Source organism: Prionailurus viverrinus, chromosome F1 (assembly GCF_022837055.1).
Source record: "Prionailurus viverrinus isolate Anna chromosome F1, UM_Priviv_1.0, whole genome shotgun sequence".
Lineage (NCBI taxonomy): Eukaryota > Metazoa > Chordata > Mammalia > Carnivora > Felidae > Prionailurus > Prionailurus viverrinus.
In genome coordinates, this window is record NC_062577.1 from 8247968 (window position 1) to 8270894 (window position 22927).

General features: G+C 38.0%; 1 protein-coding gene across 5 annotated transcripts in view; it reads left to right on the top strand.

Moving 5' to 3' along the window:
• The window catches only part of DCAF6 (DDB1 and CUL4 associated factor 6), a 136273-nt gene that overhangs the window by 37717 nt on the left and 75629 nt on the right, over window positions 1–22927 (top strand). For all 5 annotated transcript variants that reach the window (XM_047840857.1, XM_047840858.1, XM_047840859.1 and 2 more), the window contains exons 5-10: window positions 8470–8583; window positions 9008–9143; window positions 11984–12198; window positions 18134–18227; window positions 19514–19633; window positions 21703–21963. In XM_047840857.1, the coding sequence (XP_047696813.1) occupies window positions 8470–8583; window positions 9008–9143; window positions 11984–12198; window positions 18134–18227; window positions 19514–19633; window positions 21703–21963 (940 nt within the window). The remainder of the gene's footprint in view (window positions 1–8469; window positions 8584–9007; window positions 9144–11983; window positions 12199–18133; window positions 18228–19513; window positions 19634–21702; window positions 21964–22927) is intronic.

Genomic DNA, 22927 nt, shown 5'->3' on the forward strand with positions numbered 1-22927 from the left:
GAAGGGGCAGAGAGCAAGGGGGACAGAAGATCCAAAGCAGGCTCTGTACTGACAGCAGAGAGCCCAATGTGGGGCTGAAACTCACAAACCGTGAGATCATGACCTGAGCCAAAGTCAGATGCACAATCAACTGAGCCAGCCAGATGGCCACATATTTGTTTGTTTTAGAGATATTACCAAATAATTTTGCAAAATAATCATAACAACTTATATTCCTGCCAATAGCATACAGGAATTTCTATTGTTGCTCATCTTTGCCAACATTTGGTATTATTAATTTCTCATTTTGGGAGTTTGTGTAGTGTCATTTTATGTTTCAAATGCCTTTCCCTGTTGATACTGCTGGAGTTGATCATCTCTTCATGTGTCAAGTGCCTATTCAAAATTCCAGTCTTTCTATTGGGTTTTTCATCTTATTTCATTATTTTTTGATTTATAGGAGTTTCTTAATGTCTTCTGCATATAGACCTGCCTTTTCCTACTCTGTGGTTGTATTTTCACTTTCCTAATGGTGTCTTTGTTTTGTTTTGTTTAATTGATTTATTCATCACTTATGTATTAACTCCCAGGGCTCATCCCAACAAGTGCCCTCCTTAATGCCCATCACCCATTGTGCCCACTCCCCCCACCTCTCCCTAATGGTGTCTTTGGATGAAGACATGTTTTTAATATTGTCTAATATATTAGTCTTTTCCTTTATTATTAGTTAGTGCTTTCTGCATCCTGGTCAGAATATTTTTTCCTGTCTCGAGGTTATGGAGATATTCTTCCATTTTCCCTTTTAAAAGTTTATTGTTTTGGGGCGCCTGGGTGGCTCAGTCGATTAAGCGCTGACTTTGGCTCAGGTCATGATCTCACAGTCCGTGAGTTCAAGCCCCTCATCGGGCTCTGTGCTGACAGCTTAGAGCCTGGAACCTGCTTTGGATTCGGTGTTTCCCTCTCTGTCTCTGCCTCTCCCCTGCTTATGCTCTGTCTCTCTCTGAAAAGTAAACATTAAAAAAAAATTTTTTTTAAGTTTATTGTTTTGTCTTTGCATTTAGATCTTATAATTCACCTGGATTTGATTTTTGTGGTAGCATGAAGTAGGAGTAAACTTTTTTTCTCCATATGGATTTTTATATTAACGTAACTTATTTTCTTGGAAAATTAAATCAGAATCCCAAACAGTATACAAAGGGGCATTCCCTTTAAGGACATTTGAATAATATATATATATCCATTTGCCAAGGGTGTTTTTGTTGAATGCATATACAGTGTAGTTAGAATCAATTTTGTTTTTTAAACCAAACTCTATCCATTGAACAATTCTGCTATTCCCTTTTCCCCCAGCCCCTGACAACCTCCGTTTTACTTTCTGTTTCTGAGTTTTAGATACCTTGTGTAAGCAGAATCATGCAGTATTTTGTCTTTTTGTGACTGGCATAATGTTCGCAAGGTTCATCCATATCAGTCTATGGCAGGATTTCCTTCTTTTTTAAGGCTTATTCTTCTCTGATTGTATGTGTGTAGCATACAGTCCATTTCCTCATTTACTCATCAGTGGACATTTGGGCTGCTTCCACCTCTTGGTTATTGTGAATAATGCTGCAATGAACCTAGGGGTGCAAATATATCTTTGGGATTCTGTTTTCAGTTTTTTGGATGTGTATACCCAGAGGGGGGATTGCTGGGTCATGTGATAAACCTACTTTTAATTTTTTAAGGAACCTCCATACTGTTTTCCATAGCAGGTGTTCCATTTTACAGTCCCAGCAACAGTGCGTAAGGGTTCCAGTTTTTCCACGTCCTTGTTTTCTATTTTCTGGGGTTTTTTTCCAGGAGTGACCATTTTATTTCGTTTTTATTTTTTTTTTAATGTTTATTCTTGAGAGAGACAGTAAGATAGAGCATGAGCAGGGGAGGGGCAGACAGAGAGGGGGACACAGAATCCGAAGCAGGCTCCAGGCTCTGAACTGTCAGCACAGAGTCCAACGCGGGGCTCAAACTCATGAACCCTGAGATCATGACCTGAGCTGAAGTCTGAGGCTCAACCTGTTGAGGGGATGACCATTTTAATGGGTGTGAGGAGATACCTCACTGTGGTTTTGATTTACATTTCCTTAATAATTGGTGATGTTGAGTATCCCTTTTTGTGTTTGTTGGCCATTTGTGTATCTTCTTTGGAGAAATGTCTATTGAAGTCCTTTGCCTGTTAAAAAAATTTTTTTTAATGCTTATTTTTGAGAAAGACAGAGTCAGCAGGGAGGGGCAGAGAGAGAGGGAGACACAGAATCCGAAGCATGAATAATCCTTTTAACGTGTGTTTTTTGTTTTGTTTTGTTTTGTTTTTGTATTCTGTGAAGAGTTTTATATAAGTATTCATCAGGGATATAGTCTATAGTTTTATTTTCTTTTAGTATCTTTGTCTGGTTTGGGTATCAGAATAAAGCTATCCACATAGAATGAATTTGGTAGTGTTCCTGTTTCTTCAGTTTTTTTTTTTTTTGAAGTTTTTGAAAAGGATTGGTGTTAATTCTTTCTTTCTCTCTTTCTTTCCTTTTCTTTCTTTCTTTCTTTCTTTCTTTCTTTCTTTCTTTCTTTCTTATGTTTATTTTTGAGAGAGAGAAACAGAGCATGAGCAGGGGAGGGGCAGAGAGAGAGAGGGAGACACAGAATCCAAAACAGGCTCCAGGTTCTGACCTATCAGCACAGAGCCTGACCCGGAACTCAAACTTGGGAACGGCAAGATCATGTCCTAGGCTGAAGTCAGACACTCAACCAACTGAGCCACCCAGGCACCCCCTGGTGTTAATTCTTTAAATGTAGGTAAAGTTCCTCAGTGAAGCCATCTGGTTCTGGGTTTTTCTTTGTTGGCATGTTTTTGATTACTGATCTATCTCCTTACTATTTATAGGTTTGTTCAAATTGTTTATTTCTTCATGATTTAGTTTTGATAGGTTGTATGTTGCTTCCGGGTTGTTCCATGTGTTGTTGTATAATTATTCATACAAGTCTCTTAAGTTGCTTTTTATTTCTGTGACATAGTAATGTCTCTTCTTTCATTTCTGGTTTCTGTTGAGTCTTTTCTCTTTTTTTCTCAGTCTAGGGAAGAGTTGTCAATATTGAAGATCTTTTTAAAAAACCAACTTTCAGGGATGCCTGGGTGGCTCAGTCATTTAAGCGCCCAGCTCTTGATTTCGGCTCAGGTCATGATCTCAGGATTCATGAGATTCAGGAGCCTGTTTGGTATTTTTTTCTCTGCCCCTCCCCCTCTTGTGTTTTCTTTCTCTCTCTCACTTTCAAAATAAATAAATATTTCAAAATAAATAAATATTTCTCATATTTCAAAATGAAAAAACCAACTTAGTTTCATTGATATTTTCTATCTTTCATTTCCTTTATTTCTGCTCTAGTCTTTATTATTTCCTTCCTTTTCTAACTTTGGGTTTAATTTGTTGTTGTTTTGTTAGTTCTTCGAAGTGTAAGTTGTTGGTTGAGATCTTCCTTATTTTTTAATGTAGGTATTTACTGCTATAAACTTCCTACTTGGTAGTGTACTATTTACTTAAAGTACAGATAGGGAAGTACTTTCTATTACCATTTTACCATTTTTTTCTGTGTGTCTTATAATGATTTTATTACTCTTGTTTTTATGTTTTCAATGATTTTCTTTTTTTTTTGTATTGACATTCTTTGATTCCTTTCCTTTGTGCGTCTTCTACAGATGTTTTCATTGTGGTTAAAATAAGGATTACGTAAGACATTTTAAAGTTATAACAACTTATCTTAAACTAGTAACAACTTGGGGGAGCCTGGGTGGCTCAGTCAGTTAAGCGTCTTCGGCTAAGGTCATGATCTCACAGCTTGTGGGTTCGAGCCCCACATTGGGCTCTGTGCTGACAGCTCAGAGCCTGGAGCCTGTTTCGGATTCTGTCTCTCTCTCTCTCTCTCTCTCTCTCTCTCTGCCCTTCCCCTGCTCACACTCTGTCTCTCTCTCTCTCTCTCTCTCTCTCTCTCAAAAAATAAAAATAAACACTGAAAAAAAAAAACTGGTAACAACTTCAGTCACATACACAGATTACTCCGTTACATCCTTCCCCCACTTTATTTTATTTTTTTAAAGTTCATTTATTTATTTTGAGGGAGAGAGAGAGCATGAGCTGGGGAGGGGCAGAGAGAAAGGGAGACAGAACCTCTAAAGCACAATCCATGCTGTCAGTGCAAGCCCATTGTGGGGCTTGAGCTTGTGAATCAAGAGCCATGACCTGAGCCAACATCAAGAGTTGGATGCTTAATGGACTGAGCCACCACCTAGGTGTTCCTCCTTCCCCCCTTTTATTTTCACTGTCACATATCACATCTTTGTATATGTTGTATTCATTGACTCTAGTGTTACAATAATTTTAACACTGTTATCCTTTAAACCCTATGCCCAAATTAAAAGTGATTTACACATCATGTTTACAAAGATTTCTGTAGTTGTCTATTTACCTTTCCCAGAGACCTTTATATTAAAAAAATTTTTTTAATATTTATTATTGAGAGAGAGAGTGAAAGCACAAGTGGAGGAGGGGCAGAGAGAGAGAGACAAACACACAGAACCCAGAGCAGGCTTGGCACTGTCGGCACAGAGCCCGACACGGGGCTCGAACCCACAAACCGTGAGGTCATGACCTGAGCTGAAGTCGGACTCACAACTGACTGAGCCACTCAGGTGCCCCCAAACCTTTATGTTTTTCTATGCTTGTGTGTTTTGCTGTCTGGTACTTTTTGTTTTAACTTGAAGGACTCCCTTTAGTCGTTCTTGGAAAGCAGATCTTGTGGTGATGGACTGAATCCCTCAGCTTTTGTTTATCAGGAAGGTCTTTCTTTCTTTTGTTTTGCTGGATATAGTATTCTTGGTTTGCATGGTTTTTTGGTGGTGGTGGTTGTTGTTGTTGTTATTATTTTTCTTTCAGCACTCTGAATATATTATCCCATTCCCTCCTGGCCTGTGATGTTTGTGCTGAGAAATCCACTGATCTAATGGGAGCTCCTTTGTACATGATGACTCACATTTCCCTTGCTACTTTCAAGATTCTCTCTTTGACTTTCGACAGGTTGCCTATAATATGTCTTAGTGTGGCCTCTTTGGGCTCATTGTACTTGGAGTCCGTTGAGCTTTTTGAGTATGGCTGTCCATTTTCTTTGGGAAGATTTGGAAAGTTTACAGCCATTATTTTTTCAAACAAGCTCTCTGCTTCTCCCTTTTCTTCGTCTGGAACTTCCATATATATTGCTCAGTTTAGAAGTCTTTTAGGGTTTTCTTCACTTTCCTTCATTCTTCCTTTTTGTTCCTCTGACACAATAATTTCAAATGAGTTGTCTTCAGGTTTGTTGATTCTTCTTTCTGCTTGATCAAGCCTGATGTTGATCCCCTCTAGTAAATTGGTAAATGTTATTATATTCTTCATGTCTAAAATTACCATTTGCCTCTTTCTGCAGTTTTTACTTCACTGGCGATATTCTCCTTTTGTTCATGCAGTGTTTCCCTAGTTTCATTCAGTTGTCTATTTGTGTCCTCTTGTGATGCATTGAGCTTCTTTAGTACGATTAATTTGAATTCTTTTCTTAGGCAGTTCGTAGATCTTCATCTTATTAGGGTCAGTTACTGAAAATTTATTTTGTTCCTTTGGGCTGTTACACTGTATCTTTGTGTGCCTCATTATTTTGTTGTTGTGGTTTTTGCTTTGGAAAAAATAGCCATCTTCTCCTGGTCTTTTTATTTTTATTTTTTATTTATTTATTTTTTTCAACGTTTATTTATTTTTGGGACAGAGAGAGACAGAGCATGAACGGGGGAGGGGCAGAGAGAGAGGGAGACACAGAATCGGAAACAGGCTCCAGGCTCTGAGCCATCAGCCCAGAGCCTGACGCGGGGCTCGAACTCCCGGACCGCGAGATCGTGACCTGGCTGAAGCCGCACGCTTAACCGACTGCGCCACCCAGGCGCCCCCTCCTGGTCTTTTTAGATGGGTTTTGTGTAGGGAAGGTCTTCACCAGTCAGCCCAGCTAGAGATTCTGGAGGTCCCTTAAACTTTTTATGAGGATGCATCTTCTCCGGTCCATTCAGAGTGATGGAATTTTCCATTCCATTCTGCTCCCTTTTCCATCTGTGATCCTGCAAGGAAGCCACTGTGCTCTCTTTTGTTCTCTCAAGTTTTATCAATGCTGAGTCAGGAGAGACAGAAACTAGTCCCTTGGTAGCCCTCCTCCACCTGCCTGTAAGCTGGAATGTTGGACATACATTCCACTCTTCTCTTTCCTTTCCAATGGAGAAGCTGCAAGTTGGGCTTTCCACCCGCCCGCTCCCCCTCTGCGCGCCCCCCCCCCCCCCCCCCCCCCCAGTTTTGTGCTGTGCTGCCTTGGGGAAGGCTCTGGTGTGAATTGAAATGAAATAAGCTTTTCTTATTCCTTTCATTATGGCTGTACTTGGCTTTGAACTTTCCTGGTACATTGCTTTCTTAACTGGTCTTTGGTATTCTCATAAAGGCTTTTTGACTTTATATTGTTATTAAAAGCCAGTGTTTCTCTAGGGAATGAGTTGAGGCATCCTGTTTTGCAATTTTGCCGATATCACTCTCCATATGGATTTTACCCACCATCTTTTATGGTAAAGATTGTTTTCCCCGCTGTTGCTATTCAGTGTGCCATTAATAATAAATTAAGAGGTCATATGTGGATAGATCCATTTCTGTACTCTATTTTGCACCGTTGGCCTATTTGTACCTTTTTTTTTTTTTTTAATTTTTTTTTCAACGTTTATTTATTTTTGGGACAGAGAGAGACAGAGCATGAACGGGGGAGGGGCAGAGAGAGAGGGAGACACAGAATCAGAAACAGGCTCCAGGCTCTGAGCCATCAGCCCAGAGCCCGACGCGGGGCTCGAACTCACGGACCGCGAGATCGTGACCTGGCTGAAGTCGGACGCTTAACCGACTGCGCCACCCAGGCGCCCCTATTTGTACTTTTTAAAATACCAAACTGTTTTAATTGCAATAGCTTTGTAATGAATCTTCGTATCTAGTAGAGTGACTGTTTCAAGATTCTTTGTGTTTCAGTATAACTTTTCAAACCAGCATATTGGTTTCCAACAAAAACAATTTGCTGGAGCACCTGGGTGCCTCAGTCAGTTAAGTGTGACTTTGGCTCAGGTCTTGATCTCATGGTTCGTGAGTTTGAGCCCTGCATGGGCTCTCTGCTGTCTGCGCAGAGCCGGCCTCAGATCCTCTGTTCCGCTCGCTCTCTGCCCTTCCTCTGCTTGCTCTCTTTGTCTGTCTGTCTCAAAATAAATAAACTAAAAAAACAAAAAGCTAAAAAACAATTTGCTGAAAGTTGGATTGTTATTATACTGAATTTAAAAATAAATACAGGGTAAACTAATACCTTAACAATTATTACATATTCTAATCAATGAAGATGATATGGTTTTGCATTTATTAAGGTTTCTAATTTCTCTCAATATTTTACAATTTTTATGTGGTGTTACTCTAGATTTCCTTAAATTTTTTAAGTATTTGGTATTTTGGTATAGTCATAAATGTTATCTTTTTAAGGATTTTAATTTTTAAATGTAGCTGTATAAAAAATGCAGTTGAGGGGCACCTGGTTGGCTTAGTCGGTAAGCATCCAACTCTTGCTTTTGGCTCAGGTCATGATCTGAGATGGAGCCCTGCATTGGGCTCTGTGCTGATAGTGTGGAGCCTGCTTGGGATTCTCTCTCTCTCTCTCTCTCTCTCTCTCTCTCTCTCTCTCTCTGCCCCTCCCCCGTTCGTGCGCATGCACACTCCCAAAATAAATAAATAAACTAAAAAAAAATACAATTGAGGGGCTCCTGGGTGATTCAGTTAGTGGAACGTCTGGCTCCTGATTTCAGCTCAGGTCATGATCTCAGGGTTGTGCGATCGAGCCCTGGGCCCTGTGCTGAGTGTGGAGCCTGAGATTCGCTCTGTTTTTTCTTCTGCCCCTCTCCTCCACCTCATGTGCTCTCTCTCTCTCTCTAAAATAAAAAAAAAAATCTTCCAATCCATGAACACAATACATCTCCCTTACTTTACTTAGGACTTTAATTTTACTCAGCAATGTTTTATAATTTTCAGTATCATGTGTCTTACATATGTTTAAGTAGTTCATATTTTTCATGTTATTGTAAATGATATTATTTTTAAAATTTCAGTATCTGATGATTTTGTTGCTGGTATAGAGACGTGACATTGATTTTTATATATTGATCTTGTATCCTACAACTTTGCTACATTCGCTTATTCTAATAAATTTTTTAAAAATTGATTACATAGGATTTTCTGCTTACATGATCAAATCGTCTGTGAATAAGAAGACAGTTTTACTTTATTATTTATTCTTCATTTTATTTTATGGAACGGTAGCGATGTCTTTCAGAACCATCCAAGTGCTCAATAACATTACCTGTACTTTTGTTTTCACCTTCAGATTATGACTGTACCCAATGACCCATATACTTTTCTCTCTTGTGGTGAAGACGGAACTGTTAGGTGGTTTGACACACGCATCAAAACTAGCTGCACGAAAGAAGATTGCAAAGATGTAAGAATCAAATTTTTGTACAAGTGACAAAAAAATTAACATTATAATTAAAATTGGACAATAAGTTATCTCTAGGTTCTAAGATTGTGGATGGATTTAATTTCATTAAATCTTGCTGACCTAACATAATTACTCAGTTTTAGTCTTGTATTTCGGAGTAATTTTTGTTTTTTCCTTTTCAGAATGTAATTTTCATTACTCAAATATTATTTGCTTTTTTAACCTCCAATTTATCTTTCCATATGATTTTTATTTTGATTGGTTTATAAGGAAAATTTACAATGTTGTGTTAGAAGTCAATTTTGGAATTGTGTAGCAAGCTGTAAAAAAAGAAAAAAGAGGAATTTTCCTTATAGTGATAAACTGCTGAGGAGGAATATTGACCACGTATAGCTCTGTGACGCTGGTGTTTTCTCTTTCATAGGATATTTTAATTAACTGCCGACGTGCCGCCACCTCGGTAGCTATTTGTCCACCGATACCTTATTATCTGGCTGTTGGCTGTTCAGATAGCTCAGTACGAATATATGATCGGCGAATGCTGGGCACAAGAGCCACAGGTAAACAGCTGTATGTTAGAGAAAATATAAGATTCTGTCAGTTCAAAGAATAAATCTGTAGGACGTATTTGCAGTTTTAAAATGTCGTTAGTTTGTCATAAAATTCAGTAAACACAATGTAATTAAATAATACGGATTTGTAGAAAAACAGCATTTTACCAAGGTTTTATGACCCTATCAGTGTGATGCTTTTGTAGTTTGTCACCTTAAAAAGTTGTAACAGTTGACATGTTAGTTTTCTATGACTGTCATAATGAATTGCCACATGTTGGGTGGCTTAAGATAACAGAAATTGATTCTCACATTTCTGGAGGCTACATGTCTAAAATCAAGGTTTCACAGGGTTTTCTGCTGGTGGCTCTCAGGGAGGATCTATTGCATACTTCTGGCTTCTGGTGATTGCTATTCATCTTGGCTTTTATTTTTTTTTTATTAAAAAAAATTTTTTTTTAATGTTTATTTATTTTTGAGACAGAGAGAGACAGAGCATGAACGGGGGAGGGTCAGAGAGAGGGAGACACAGAATCTGAAACGGGCTCCAGGCTCTGAGCTGTCAGCACAGAGCCTGACGCGGGGCTCGAACTCACGGACCATGAGATCATGACCTGAGCCGAAGTCAGATGCTTAACCGACTGAGCCACCCAGGTGCCCCTAATCTTGGCTTTTAAATGTTTCATTTCAATCTCTGCTTCTGTGTTGACATGCCATTCTCCCGTGTGTGTGTCTGAATCCACATTTTCCTCCTTGTATGAGGACATATTGGATCTAGGGTCCACTCTAATCTAGTTATGACCTCATCTTACTAATTATATCTACAAAGACCCTATTTCCAAATATCCCAAATATTCCAGAACCATTCTGAGGTTCTGGGTGGACGTAAATTTTGTGGGGGACACTATCAGCCCACAACACTTCGCCTTCCTTGCTTTAAAAAAATTTTTTTTAATTTCAATTTAGAGAGAGTGAGAAAGAGCGAACAGGGGAGAGAGGCAGAGGGATAGAGAGAGAAGAGAGAGAGAGAGAGAGAGAGAGAGAGAATCCCAAGCAGGCTCCATGCTCAGCATGGAGCCCAACGCAGGGCTCAATCCCACGACCCCGATATCATGACCTGAGCCAAAATAGAGTTGGACGCTCAACTGACTGAACCACCCAGGTGCCCCGGCACTTGGCTTTCCTAATTTCTCTTTGCAGGAGACAGAAGAGTTAGAAAGAACAGTGATTTGGCTTTGTGTTACTGTATAGCATATGTTTATGCCTAAAGTACTGTTAGCGATGCTGTTGAATCCATCTGAAACTCCTCATTCGCTCCTCATCCACTGTGGGATCAAACCACTTCTGAAATACCCAACTGAAAGCCATCGTTCTTCAGCATTTTTCAGTAAGGGAAGGCCAGGATTTTATACCCACATACCCACCAAATATACAAACATATATACACACTTACATATATTCGCGTATTTTGTATTGCCCAAAATAAAAATGGACTTGGCCAGAAACTAACAATGTCAAGCTCAGGGTCAATTTATGTCCAGTAAAAATGAACATAGATTATGGAAATGGGAGGACGAGGTGGGGTTTGGTTTGGTTTTGGAGCCGTGATTGAGGTGTCTTATGTATCTGGATATGCACTTTTAGGGGGAACAGTAGTAATATAATATGAAATTGTAGGCTAACTTACTATTTCTCAACAGATGGGACACGGTTGACATTTTCGGCAGAACAAGGCCTCCTTGTGCAGTGTTCGTACAGTTTTATGGGACTCTCAGAATTTAGCATTCCCAGACCTCCAGTGCATAAAATGCCAGTTGACCCTTTCTCTATTATACTGTATTATGTTGATGACTACCAAAATTAATTAAAGTTGGCATACTACCCCCCTTCGTTATGTTATAAGAGGAAAATTTCAGGACAATCAAAAATCTTTTAAAAACATAGGGGAGCCTGGCTGGCTCAGTTGGAAGAGATCTCAGGACCATGAGTTTGAGCCCCATGTTGGATGTAGAGATTACCGAAAGAAAGAAAAGAAAGAGAAGAAAAGAAAAAAGGAGAGGGGAGGGGAGAGGAGAAGAGAGGGGAGGAGGAAGGGAAGGGAAAGAAAGAGGGAAGGAAGGGACGGAAGGGAAGTGAAGCGAAGCAGAGGGAAGGGATGGGAAAGAGAGGAGAAAGGAAGGAAGGAAGAAAAGAGAGGGAAGGAAGGAGAGGGAGGGACAGGAAGGGGAAGCAAAGGGAGGGAAGGGAAGAGAAGCGAGGGAAGGAAGAAAAGGGAGGGAAGAGAGGAAAGGAAGGGGAAGGAGGGAAGGAAAGGAAAAGAGGAAAAGTGAATGTAAATTAAAAAAAATTTTTATTTGCTATCTTTTTAAATGTTTACTTTTGAGAAAGAATGAAAGTGCGAGTGGAGGAGGGGGAGAGAGAGAATCCCAGGCAGGCTCTATGCCGTCAGTCAGCACAGAGACCAACTCAGGGCTCAGACTCCAGAACCGTGAGATCGTTACCTGAGCTGAAATCAAGTCGGACTCTTAACTGACTGAGATACCCAGGTGCCCCTAAATCATAAATCATTTTCACTGATTAAATAACTCATATTTCTAATTAAATGCTTTATGTAATCTGGAATTCCAGCAACTCAGGAAATTTTTTAAAAGATACGTAGACTTTATGCTGTATTCTTTATTATTTTGTTATAAAATCAGACTATTGAGAAAAGAGCCTCTTCTAGAAATAGAACAGGATAGTTTGGATTTTATATTGCTACATTAAATCACATATCTCGTAATTCAGATTAAGAGTTTTTAAAATGTTTTTCTTAAAAAAATTATACAACTTCCTATTTTCTTATTTAGGGAATTATGCAGGTCGAGGAACTACTGGAATGGTTGCCCGTTTTATCCCTTCCCATCTTAATAATAAGTCCTGCAGGGTGACATCTCTGTGTTACAGCGAAGATGGCCAAGAGATTCTCGTTAGTTACTCTTCAGATTATATATATCTTTTTGACCCGAAAGATGATACAGCACGAGAACTTAAAACTCCTTCTGCAGAAGAAAGAAGAGAAGAGGTAAGCTTACTCAAAACCATGTTCTTCATTCAGTTCAGAAGACACTGACTCAGTGACTCCTGGGGCCTGTAGGCCTTCAAAAAATAGAATTGATTCGCAAGACATTTATAGTCGAAGTTTTGAAAGAGGACTTGGAATATACCTGGAAGAACAGGGGCTGACTAGAAAAAAGTATCGTGAAACATTTTTAAAGAGCAAATTTTTAATAGCAAAATGTTTCTTTAACTTTGTAGAGGCACAGGAGGAAGCAAGAAACATCAACAGTTCTAACAGTTGTGGGAAAAGCAATTAAAATAATAAAAAATGGGAGGTGTAAATTCCCAAGAGACTAAATGTTTCTGTTCATACACCAATAGGAGTTGTATCTGTTACCATTTTCTATTCACATGTGGACAGCAATCCCCTTCTCTCCTGATGGTGCCTCTCTTTCACAATTATGAACGAGTGGCATACATCCGTGGGTTTATTTTACAGAACACATCTGAGCGAATGAGAAAAAGGCAAGCTAAAATACATGCACACACACAATCGGGGGAGGAGGGGATTGCTGACCACATATGAATGGAAAATGGTATTTGGTTAACTCCTATTGGTGAACGAAAACATTTAGTCTTATTGGAGTTTATATATCACATTTTATATCTGTTACATATATATCTATACACATACAATATTCTATATTGAAAACTAAGTGACAGAATTGCTGCCACTAAAATGACTCTACAATAGTGAACCATTAGGGTGCCTGGCTGGCTCAGTCATTTAGAGCATGTGACTCTTGATCTTAGGGTTGTGGGTTCAAGTTCCACATTGGATGTAGAGAATTTTTAAAAATAAAATCTTTAAAAAAATAAAATAGCAAACCATCTTATTTATAAAAGGCAAAAACCAGAAAAAATGTATTTTTGGCAATATACAGCAATAGAAAAATGTTTGTTTTAACCTATTAAACTTCTTTCCCCAACATATTTTTCATTTTGCCTTTTTTTTTTTTTAATGTCCTATGTTTAATCACTTGGCTTGTAAATGTTTTTGAAATTAACTGTTGCTTTATTAATTATCAGTGACTCTTTGGTATTGGACCAACTCCTATCAGTGAACGTATTTTGAAGGTATTAAGGAACAACAATTTTGTAATTCCTGTACTTATGGTTGCGGGTTTAGAGGGCTATAAAATTAGGAAAAAATCGGGATAACTTTATAAATCTATTTTGGGCTTTTGAAAGTGTCGGTGTATTTAAATGAATTAGGAAATTGACAAAGAAAGGGGTATGATGGCTAATGAAGGCTGTTTTTGACTTTATTGGCCTGATTGAAAACATGAGATCTGCTCTGTTATTTTGTTGCTGCTGGGTAATTTTCTCTTGAGATGCGTGTTTTAGTGAATGAAGTTACATTCCAACTTCCTGACTGTTACGTAATGAAAGTTGGAATGCAGAAACATTTGAAGTGGGCCAGCCAGCTTTTGTACCATAGAATACTTATGTGTTTACATATGTAAACACAGTATGTTTACATAATCAGGGTGAATGAGGCTGAGTTGTGAACAGTGAATGTGGTTTTCTCAGTGTTCTTTGTTGAATTAAGAAAAATAATTCTGAAAATGGATTAAAATTACAAAACTAAATCATGCTTCTATAATAAACCAAATAATTGACAGGTGTATATAGAAGTTGGTAGTCTGTCTCCTTCTTAAGCTCAACATCTGTTCTTCAGTGTTTTATCCTAAATCCTTGACACGTGCCTACTGTGCACTAGGTCCTGTACTAAACTTTAGAAAATCTGGGATGACTGTGACAAAGACATAGCCTCTCCCTCAGGAATTTACAGTTTAGTGGGAATAGAGATATAAATAAATGAATATATAAAACTTAATAGAATTCTAAATAAGAGTTATGTTATGGGGCGCCTGGGTGGCTCAGTCAGTTAAGTGTCCGGCTCTTGATTTTCACTCAGGTCATGAATCCAGGGTCATGGGATCGAGCCCCACATCAGCACAGAGCCTGCTTGGGATTCTCTTTCTTCCTCTCTCTCTCTGCCTCTCCCCTGCCCATGTACGCATGTGCTCTTGCTCTCAAAATAAATAAACTTAAAAAAAACCAAGAAATTATGTTCTATATGAGTAGACCAAAGGAAGGAATAATGTATTTTGATTGGAAATGTAAGAAATGATTGAGTAGGGTTTTAAAATATGAATAAAAGTTTCACATGATTTTTTCTTGTGTTTCAGTGGTATTTTAAAATTTTCTTAATTTGTGGGGGCTTCTTTTTATTTCTTTATATCCTCTAATAATTTCTCTTTTATTTTTTTCATTGTCTAGTTCAATTTTTTTACTTCTCATTTTTCTTATTTTTTGTGTTCCTTTTTCTTTTTATTGTCTTTTCTGTCTTTTCTTTTTCCTCTAATATCTTTTTGACATTTTCCTATTTGCCCCACCCCATTATCGGACTACTACTTTGTTGGATCCAGTCTCTAATGTTCTCCTGGTCCCCATGATTTGTCCCTAAAATATATACCCCAGATCTGTAGTACAGCTTCCCATTCTGACTCCCGCTACTGCCCTGATCCAAGGCATCAACCATCTCGCCTAGATTATTATGGTAGCTTTTTTTTTTTTTTTTTAATTTTTTTTTTCAACGTTTATTTATTTTTGGGACAGAGAGAGACAGAGCATGAACGGGGGAGGGGCAGAGAGAGAGGGAGACACAGAATCGGAAACAGGCTCCAGGCTCCGAGCCATCAGCCCAGAGCCTGATGCGGGGCTCGAACTCCCGGACCGCGAGATCGTGACCTGGCTGAAGTCGGACGCTTAACCGACTGCGCCACCCAGGCGCCCCTATTATGGTAGCTTTTAACCAGTCTCCCTGCTTTGACTCCTCTGCCCCCATAGTCCTTTAGCTACGTAGCAGCCAAAGTGATCCTTTAAAACTGAGTCAAATTATGCTGCTCTTCTGATCAGTACTGCAGGTGGCTGCCCATCTCATTTAAAGCAAAACGAAGGTTTCTACAGTGGCTTCAAGACCTTGTCTCATGTAGTTCTTGTTATTGCTGTTGTTCTCTCAGTACTTCTATTGTACTCTTCTCTGACCACGTCTACTTACTTACTCAGGCAGCCCAGGTGTGCTTCACCTTACAGCTTTTGTGTTTGCCAGGCATGAAATGGTCTTCCCAGATAATCACAGACTTTAACTTTCTGGTACTGCCTATCTCCTTTGTCTACTTAATTTTTTCCCCATAACACTCAGCACTTTCTTTGTATGTTTTACTTTCTTTTTTTTGTAATCATGTATTGTGTATCTACTCCAGTAGCCTATAAGTTCTGTGACGTTGGGATTTTTGTATAGTTTATCCATTGATCCTTTTCCACTATCTAGAGTAGTGCCTGACACATAAAACATGCTCAGGAAAATCTTCTTTGAATAACTGAATTAATGCTTGTACCATTTTCGGTATTCTTGACTAGATTATTTTGCATATCTCAAAAAGTCAAACTTGGGACTGTTTTTAACTTGAATGTCTTGTTCCAGAAATAGTTGCTGAGGTTATAACAACCAGTTCTTTGCTTGTATAATATAAAGTTTCTTCCCCTAACCATGGAGCAGGGCTCCATCCTATTCTAAATATAGTTCACATAGAGTGAGGCCCTCTGTTTCTGGAAATGATTTTAGTCTAAGATTTTGGACAGCTACCACACTAGGCTTTCTCTAATCTTCTGGTTATTCTGTGTCGTACTTGTGGCTTCCTGTGTAGATTTTCTATCCTCTGTTGCTCTTTGCCATATTTACCTACTTATGGAATTTGTGAGGGTTTTTATTTTTCTGTCTTCTTTGCTGAGGGTGTTGAGATATTTTTTTCCCCCAACCTCCTTATTGCTCAGAATGGTTTCCAGGAGAAAACAGAAAATTTACAGCTAAGTTGTCACCAAGTTTCTATCCAAATCTGCTTAATTGTCAGGGAAAATATCAGTGAATGTTTTGTTAAAAAAATAAAAATAAAGGGAATGACCCACAAAATGGGAGAAAATGTTTGTATAACATATATTTGATTTATGATTTAGAATCTGTATATATCCTATATTTTACTAATGATTTAGAATCTAGTATCCAAAATATATCAAAACCACAGTGAGGTACCACTTCGTACTCACCAGTTTGGCTAAAATAAAAAAGTCAGTAACGGTGTTGATGAAGACAGGAAGAAATTGGAGCGTTCACACATTGCTGATAGGAATGTAAAATGGTGCAGCTGCTTTGGAAAACAGTTGGGCAGTTCCTCAAAAGTTAAACATAGAATTGTCATGTGACCCGGCGATTCCACTTCCAGATATATACTGAAGAGAATTGAAGACATATGTCCCCACAAAAACTTGCACATATGTTCACAGCAATATTATTCACGGTAGCCAAAAAAGTGGAAACAACTCAATGTGCATCGACCGATGAATGAATAAACAAAATATGGTATATCCAAACCATGGACTATTACTGAGCTGTAAAAAGGAATGAAATACTGATACATGGGGCAACATGGATGAACTTCGAAAATATTATGCTAAGTGAAAGAAGCCAGACAGAAAGGGCCACATCTGCTCCTATTTGTATGAAATGTCCAGAGTGGGCATATCTAGAGAGCCAGAAAGTAGATTGGTGGTCTCCAGGAACTGAGTCGAAGGAGAAATTGGGAGTAGCTGCTCGTAGCTATAGGATTTCTCTTTGAGGTGATGAAAATGTTCTGGAATTAGTGGTGATACAAGTGGTTACACAGCTCTGAGCATATGCACCACTGACTTACATACTTTAAAAGGGTGGGTATTACGGTATATGTGTTCTATCTCAATCACAAATGTTAAAAATATAAAAGTTACAGAGAATAATCAACAGTGTCAAGTGCTATAGACATCAAAATAAGTTGGGCAATGTGCCATTTGAATTGGTAGTTGATTGTTGATCATTTTGTCATTGATCAGTGAACTGAGCAATTAATCACCCGTTGATGACATTGGTGAGAATGAATTCAGTGGAAAGATGGGAGCGTAAGGTAACGGTGAAGTGAAGGAGGAGTGGTAGATAAAGGAATAAATATAGACCTTTTTCAAGAAGCTTGACAGTAAAGCTTCAGAAAACATGGGGAAAGAGTATAGCTGACTAAAAACATAAAATTGAGGTGTTTTGTGTATTAAAAATGGTAAAAACCTTTAGCGTATCGTAAGGAAGAAATGAGGAAATGGATGCAGGTGTGGGAAGGAGTAATTATTGAAGCAAGGTGCTTGAGGAGTTTGAAGGAACAAAATGTAAAAGCACAGATGGGAGATTCAGCCTTAACAAAATAAATGATACATCTTCGGAGAAAGGTTAGAAGAAATTAGGAAGTTGCAGATTATAGATAAGTTTGTAGAATGCAGCTGAGGAAATTGATGTCACTTCTGCAGGACTGACTGTATTTTCTCTGAAGTAGGAGGAAGAGGTATTAGCCAAGAACGAGGGAAACAAGGTAGAGTAGAGACCCTGAGGTGAGTCATGAAGGGTTGCAGTAGATGCTGGGGGGAATCGGAGACTAAACTGTCAATGATAATCAAATAGTGATCGTTCCTCTTGTCAGATATGTAGGTACTTGACCTATACTACATGTATCATCGTAATAGAAAACTCAGGCTCAGTGTGATTAGATAACTTCCCTGTGGTCAGCTGGTAAGTGATACAGGTGGGAGTAGAAGTCACCTACACATGATTTCAAAGTTGTGTTCAGACTCTTTAGGGTGAAGATGTTAAGTGTAAGCTGTACCATCAGTAGATCTCGTCCTTATAAGAGCTTTCGTATTTTGACGTAGCATCTCATTTGCATCCTCAGTAAAGAAGGCAAGGACATGGGAAGAATCCGTTAGACTTAAAGCGTGCTTTAAGAGTTGAGCAAATGAGTTTCGTCTTCGTCTTTTAGTTACGACAGCCTCCTGTGAAGCGCTTAAGACTTCGTGGTGATTGGTCAGATACTGGACCCCGAGCAAGGCCTGAGAGTGAACGAGAACGGGATGGTAACTATACTTTGGTTAGGCTTTTCTAATATGGTATTGAAAAAATAATCTTTTAACTTCTTTTTTTTTTTTTTTTTTTTTTTTGCTAGCGTAAGTGATGCTGCAATGAATGTCCTTGTACATATATCTTAACGTACTCATGCAAGTGTATCTGAGGATAAATCCCTAAAAGTGGAATGAGCAACTGGGTCACTGGATAAGTGCATTTGTATTTTGATAGCTATCAAGTTACCCTCCAAAATTAATGCACTATTTTACCTTCCTTCTAGAAGTAGGAGTATTCATTGCCATATAAAACATTAGGTATTATCAAACTTCTTGATTTTTGCCTTTTTATTAGATGTAAAGAGAAACAAAAACTCTCAGTTTCCAACCCAAGAGTTTTATAATAGCAGATAAAATCTTTTTTTCCCTTTTTGTCAAATGCCTTTGACAAAGCATAAGAAATTACCTTGGGAGCTTTAAGATGGCACACTTTTAAAATAGAATTAATCTGTGTGTATTTTATTGATTGGTCTGTAGCCAAAATCTTATTCTGATGACTTCTGAATTCTGTTAAGATCAAAAACATGTTTATTCCCCAATATATTTTCCTTGGTACCATCTTATAATATATACTTAAATATAAAGCCGCATTACATAAAGGCAATAAAGTATAAAGTTTTCACAGAAAATTCAAGGACAAATGATGCGCATTTTAAATTATATGATTGTAGAATAAAATTATCAGTTTTAATTTGATGTCATACTTAATTTGGTAATTTCCTTAAGAGAAAACTCATATATTTGAAGGAGGAAAGAGGGAGAGGGAAGAGACAAATACAGCAGCTTTTGGTTTTTGTTAATTTTGAATATATGGAATATGCTTACAGTATGATGAAAATAAATTCAGTTTAAGGAAATGTAAGTGAGAGGACAAGCCTTTCTTATAATCAGTTAGTTTACAATTCATGAGCACTTCCTGGCTGTGCACTCTTCGAACTAAAGATGTGGGTTGAGGTCAGGATGGGAGATGTGACGGTACCTAAGAATAGACAAAGATGTAGGAAATATAAATTCTATTCTTGAGGAACTCAGAATACAGACAGTGACTTATATAAACATTTACTATGAAATGTAATGATAGCTCTAAGAGATTCATATACATGCATATAATTTATTTAGGCAGTTTGATTCTTTTTTTTTTAATTGTTTTCATTTTAAAGGCCTTAAAAATCTAGATTTTTGCATTAATGAAAGATCCTGACTTATTACTGAATTCACTGATTAGACCTGTATTGTAATAGGTGAGCAGAGTCCCAATGTGTCATTGATGCAGAGAATGTCTGACATGTTATCAAGGTGGTTTGAAGAAGCAAGTGAAGTTGCACAAAGCAATAGAGGACGAGGAAGATCTCGACCCAGAGGTAATTTTTCTTGTTAATTAAAGTCAGCCAAAAGCTGGCAAAAGCTGTTTTATTGAGATATATATATACATATATATACATACATACACATATGTGTATATATATATATTTTTTTTAATGTTTATTTTTGAGAGAGAGAAAGACAGGGTGTGAGTGGAGGAGGGGCAGAGAGCGAGGGAGACACAGAATCTGAAGCAGGATCCAGGCTCCCAGCTATCAGCACAGAGCCCGATGTGGGGCTCAAACCTACGAACCGTGAGATCATGACCTGAGCTGAAGTCGGACTCTAAACTGACTGAGCCACCCAGGTGTCCCGATATTTGTTTGCTTTTTTTTAAGTTTGTTTATTTTTGAGAGAGGAGGAGGGGCAGAGAGAGAGAATCCCAAGCAGTCTCCACGCTGTCAGTGCAGAAACTGACGCGGGGCTCATGAACCTTAAGATCGTGACCTGAATCAAAATCAAGAGCCAGACGTTAACTGACTTGGTGCCCTTGATGTCTGTATTATTTATATCATCCATTTTATACCATTTTATATATAATATATGTAATAATCTATAATCATCACACATTTCTTAACTGTATTGTGTGAAGCAGTAGAGGACCAAGGGTTCTGAGTATAATTTGTCCCTTCATGTTGTAGGCCTAGCCCTTGTTTTTGCTTTTCTCAAAAAAAAAAAAGGTAAGGACGTCTGATCGTCCCCTTTGAAGTCCCTTTTGTATGCATTCTGAAAATGGAAATATATAAAACTCTGTAGATAAAGAAGTTTTATATAATGGAATAGTTTCTCCTTTTGGTTACCTAGGCATTGGTTTCTAAGTGCTGTTTCTGGTGCTAGCTGACCCGTTTTCATATCTTGGTTCACTACTTTCTGGCGTTGGGGTCTTTGGCAAGTTACTTCTCTCTGTCAAAAATGAGGAGTATGAATGTTAACTCCTAAGCTGTTAAAACACCAAAATAAAAAGTTATATTGATTTTTATCCATAAATGATTCACGTTAACTCCTGCATCTCAATTAACTTTTTAAAAAATTCCTTAGGCTGGGGATTTGCTTAAGAGTTATTATATTTGTGCTTAAATTTAAAATAAGAATTATTTAAACCATGGTCATTAAAAGAAAAAGTTCCATATTCTGTGGCAGTTGCATCTTGCAAGATATGAACTTGATTAGTCCTTTCCATCTTTTAATAACATCTAGGCTTGGGGAAAATTGTTAATGTTTATTGATTATTCCTAATTATTCCTTTGCAGATAGCACAAAGCCTAGCATAGCACATAGTAGACACTCAAGTCTTTTTAAATCATAACTGAGTCATGTTAGTTTAATGGTTAAAACATCGCTAATGATGTAGGAATCAGAAACTTAACCTTATTTTGACCTATTTGTAACTTTACTCTTCCCGATGATATTTTTCTTAAATATTTCAAATACATTATGTTGTAGAATGGAAAGATATTAATAAAATCCACTCTCCTGTTATCCAGTCCTTAAGTCAGAATCATCATCTTTAAATTAAAGAGACTAGATGTTATTTATAGGCATTTCACAAGCTATTATTTAGCTTTGTATAAACGAAGGTACCATATTGAGCTTGAAGGTGGATTATTTTAACAAAAATGTTCTGTAGATAGATGTTCCCCCCTCTTGATCAGCTTATGTGGTTATAATGGATCAGACCACCACTGGGTGCATTTGATATCCTGAAATTATACAAATCTGTGTGTATGTACATGCACGTGCAAGTACACATGTATTTCTTGTTTGTTTTTCATTTTTTTAATGTTTATTTTTGAGAGAGAGAGAGTGAGCGAGTGTGGGGGGAGGGGCAGAGAGCGAGGGAGACAGAATCCGAAGCAGGCTGCAGACTCTGAGCTGTCAGCACAGAGCCCGACGTGGGGCTCAAACTCACGAGCTGTGAGATCATGACCTGAGCTGAAGTCAGACGCTCAACCGACCGAACCACCCAGGCGCCCCAGTACACACGTATTTCTTTAACGTATCTCTTTAGAGTAGTTGGTTTTGGAAAGCAGTTAGTATTTGAATTTGCATTCACATGTGTTCTTTGAAGGTGGAACGAGCCAGTCAGACGTTTCTCCTCTTCCCGCGGTCCCATCGAGTTCTGATTTGGAAGTGGGTGAAACTGCAATGGAAGTAGATCCCTCAGCCGAACAGCTTCTTCGGCCTTCGACATCCTCTGCAGCGTCAGCTCACGCTCATTCGACATCATCTTCTACAGAAAGCCCTCATTCTACTTCTTTGCTGTCTTCTCCAGACAACGAACAAAGGCAGGCTGTTGAGGCATCTGGACGCCATACACATCATCAGTCTGGTGAGGATGCTACTCATTAAATAGGCTGCGGTTCATCTGATGATTTCTGATAATGAAAACTTCTTTATGGGCTGATGTGAAAGATACTAAATCACATGAACTCATTCTTGCCAGAATAAATGACCAAAATGACGTGTAATACGTGAACATGTGACATAAACACAAGCTTCAAGTGTGCCTAACTTGAATGAGTTTGACAATTATCAGGAATCTTCAGTTTACCTAAGACAATTCTTTAAAAAATATGGGTACCGGCAGATAGTGTTTTGACATAGTTTAATGCAGTTGACTTTAAGACTACTTTTATATACCGTTATAGACCAAAATGTATTTCTAGACTTACTTGGTTATAAGTCTGTTTTAAAGTGATCATGAAAATATAGCCCTAATTATTATTAGTTCTAACGCATTTGTATTTCTTATTATTTTTCTTTAAATCCAGAAATACTTTTAATACATTCTGTGTGGTGCATTTGGTAACATCTCTTGTCAACAACATATACAACTTACCAAAAGAATTATTTGTCCTATATTTCCATGAAAGAGAATTGTTTTGACAAGTCCTTGTCTTCTTGGTACTTGATGTTAGTGGGAAAATGTCAATTCCTAAATTCTGCTAAAATACTTTTTTCCTCTCAGTATTAAAACACCTCATGTTCAACTTTTTTCCCCCCAACTCTGGAATGTACTAGTGTTTATAACAGTAATTTTTAGCAGATATAATTTACTTGGCATTTTAACTGTGTACATGTAATTATAATGACCACTAAGATCTTATTTGTGTTTTTCTTTGGGTTCTTCTAGAGGCATTTTACTTGACACATAATAAAAATTAGCAACTAGTGATACAGCTGGCAGGCCTAAGCTAAAACCTATAAAAATTTTCTAACAGCTTAACTGCCACAAGCTGTCACTTTATTCTTGCCACTCTGAAATCTGATACTAGATCACCAAATATGGGGTG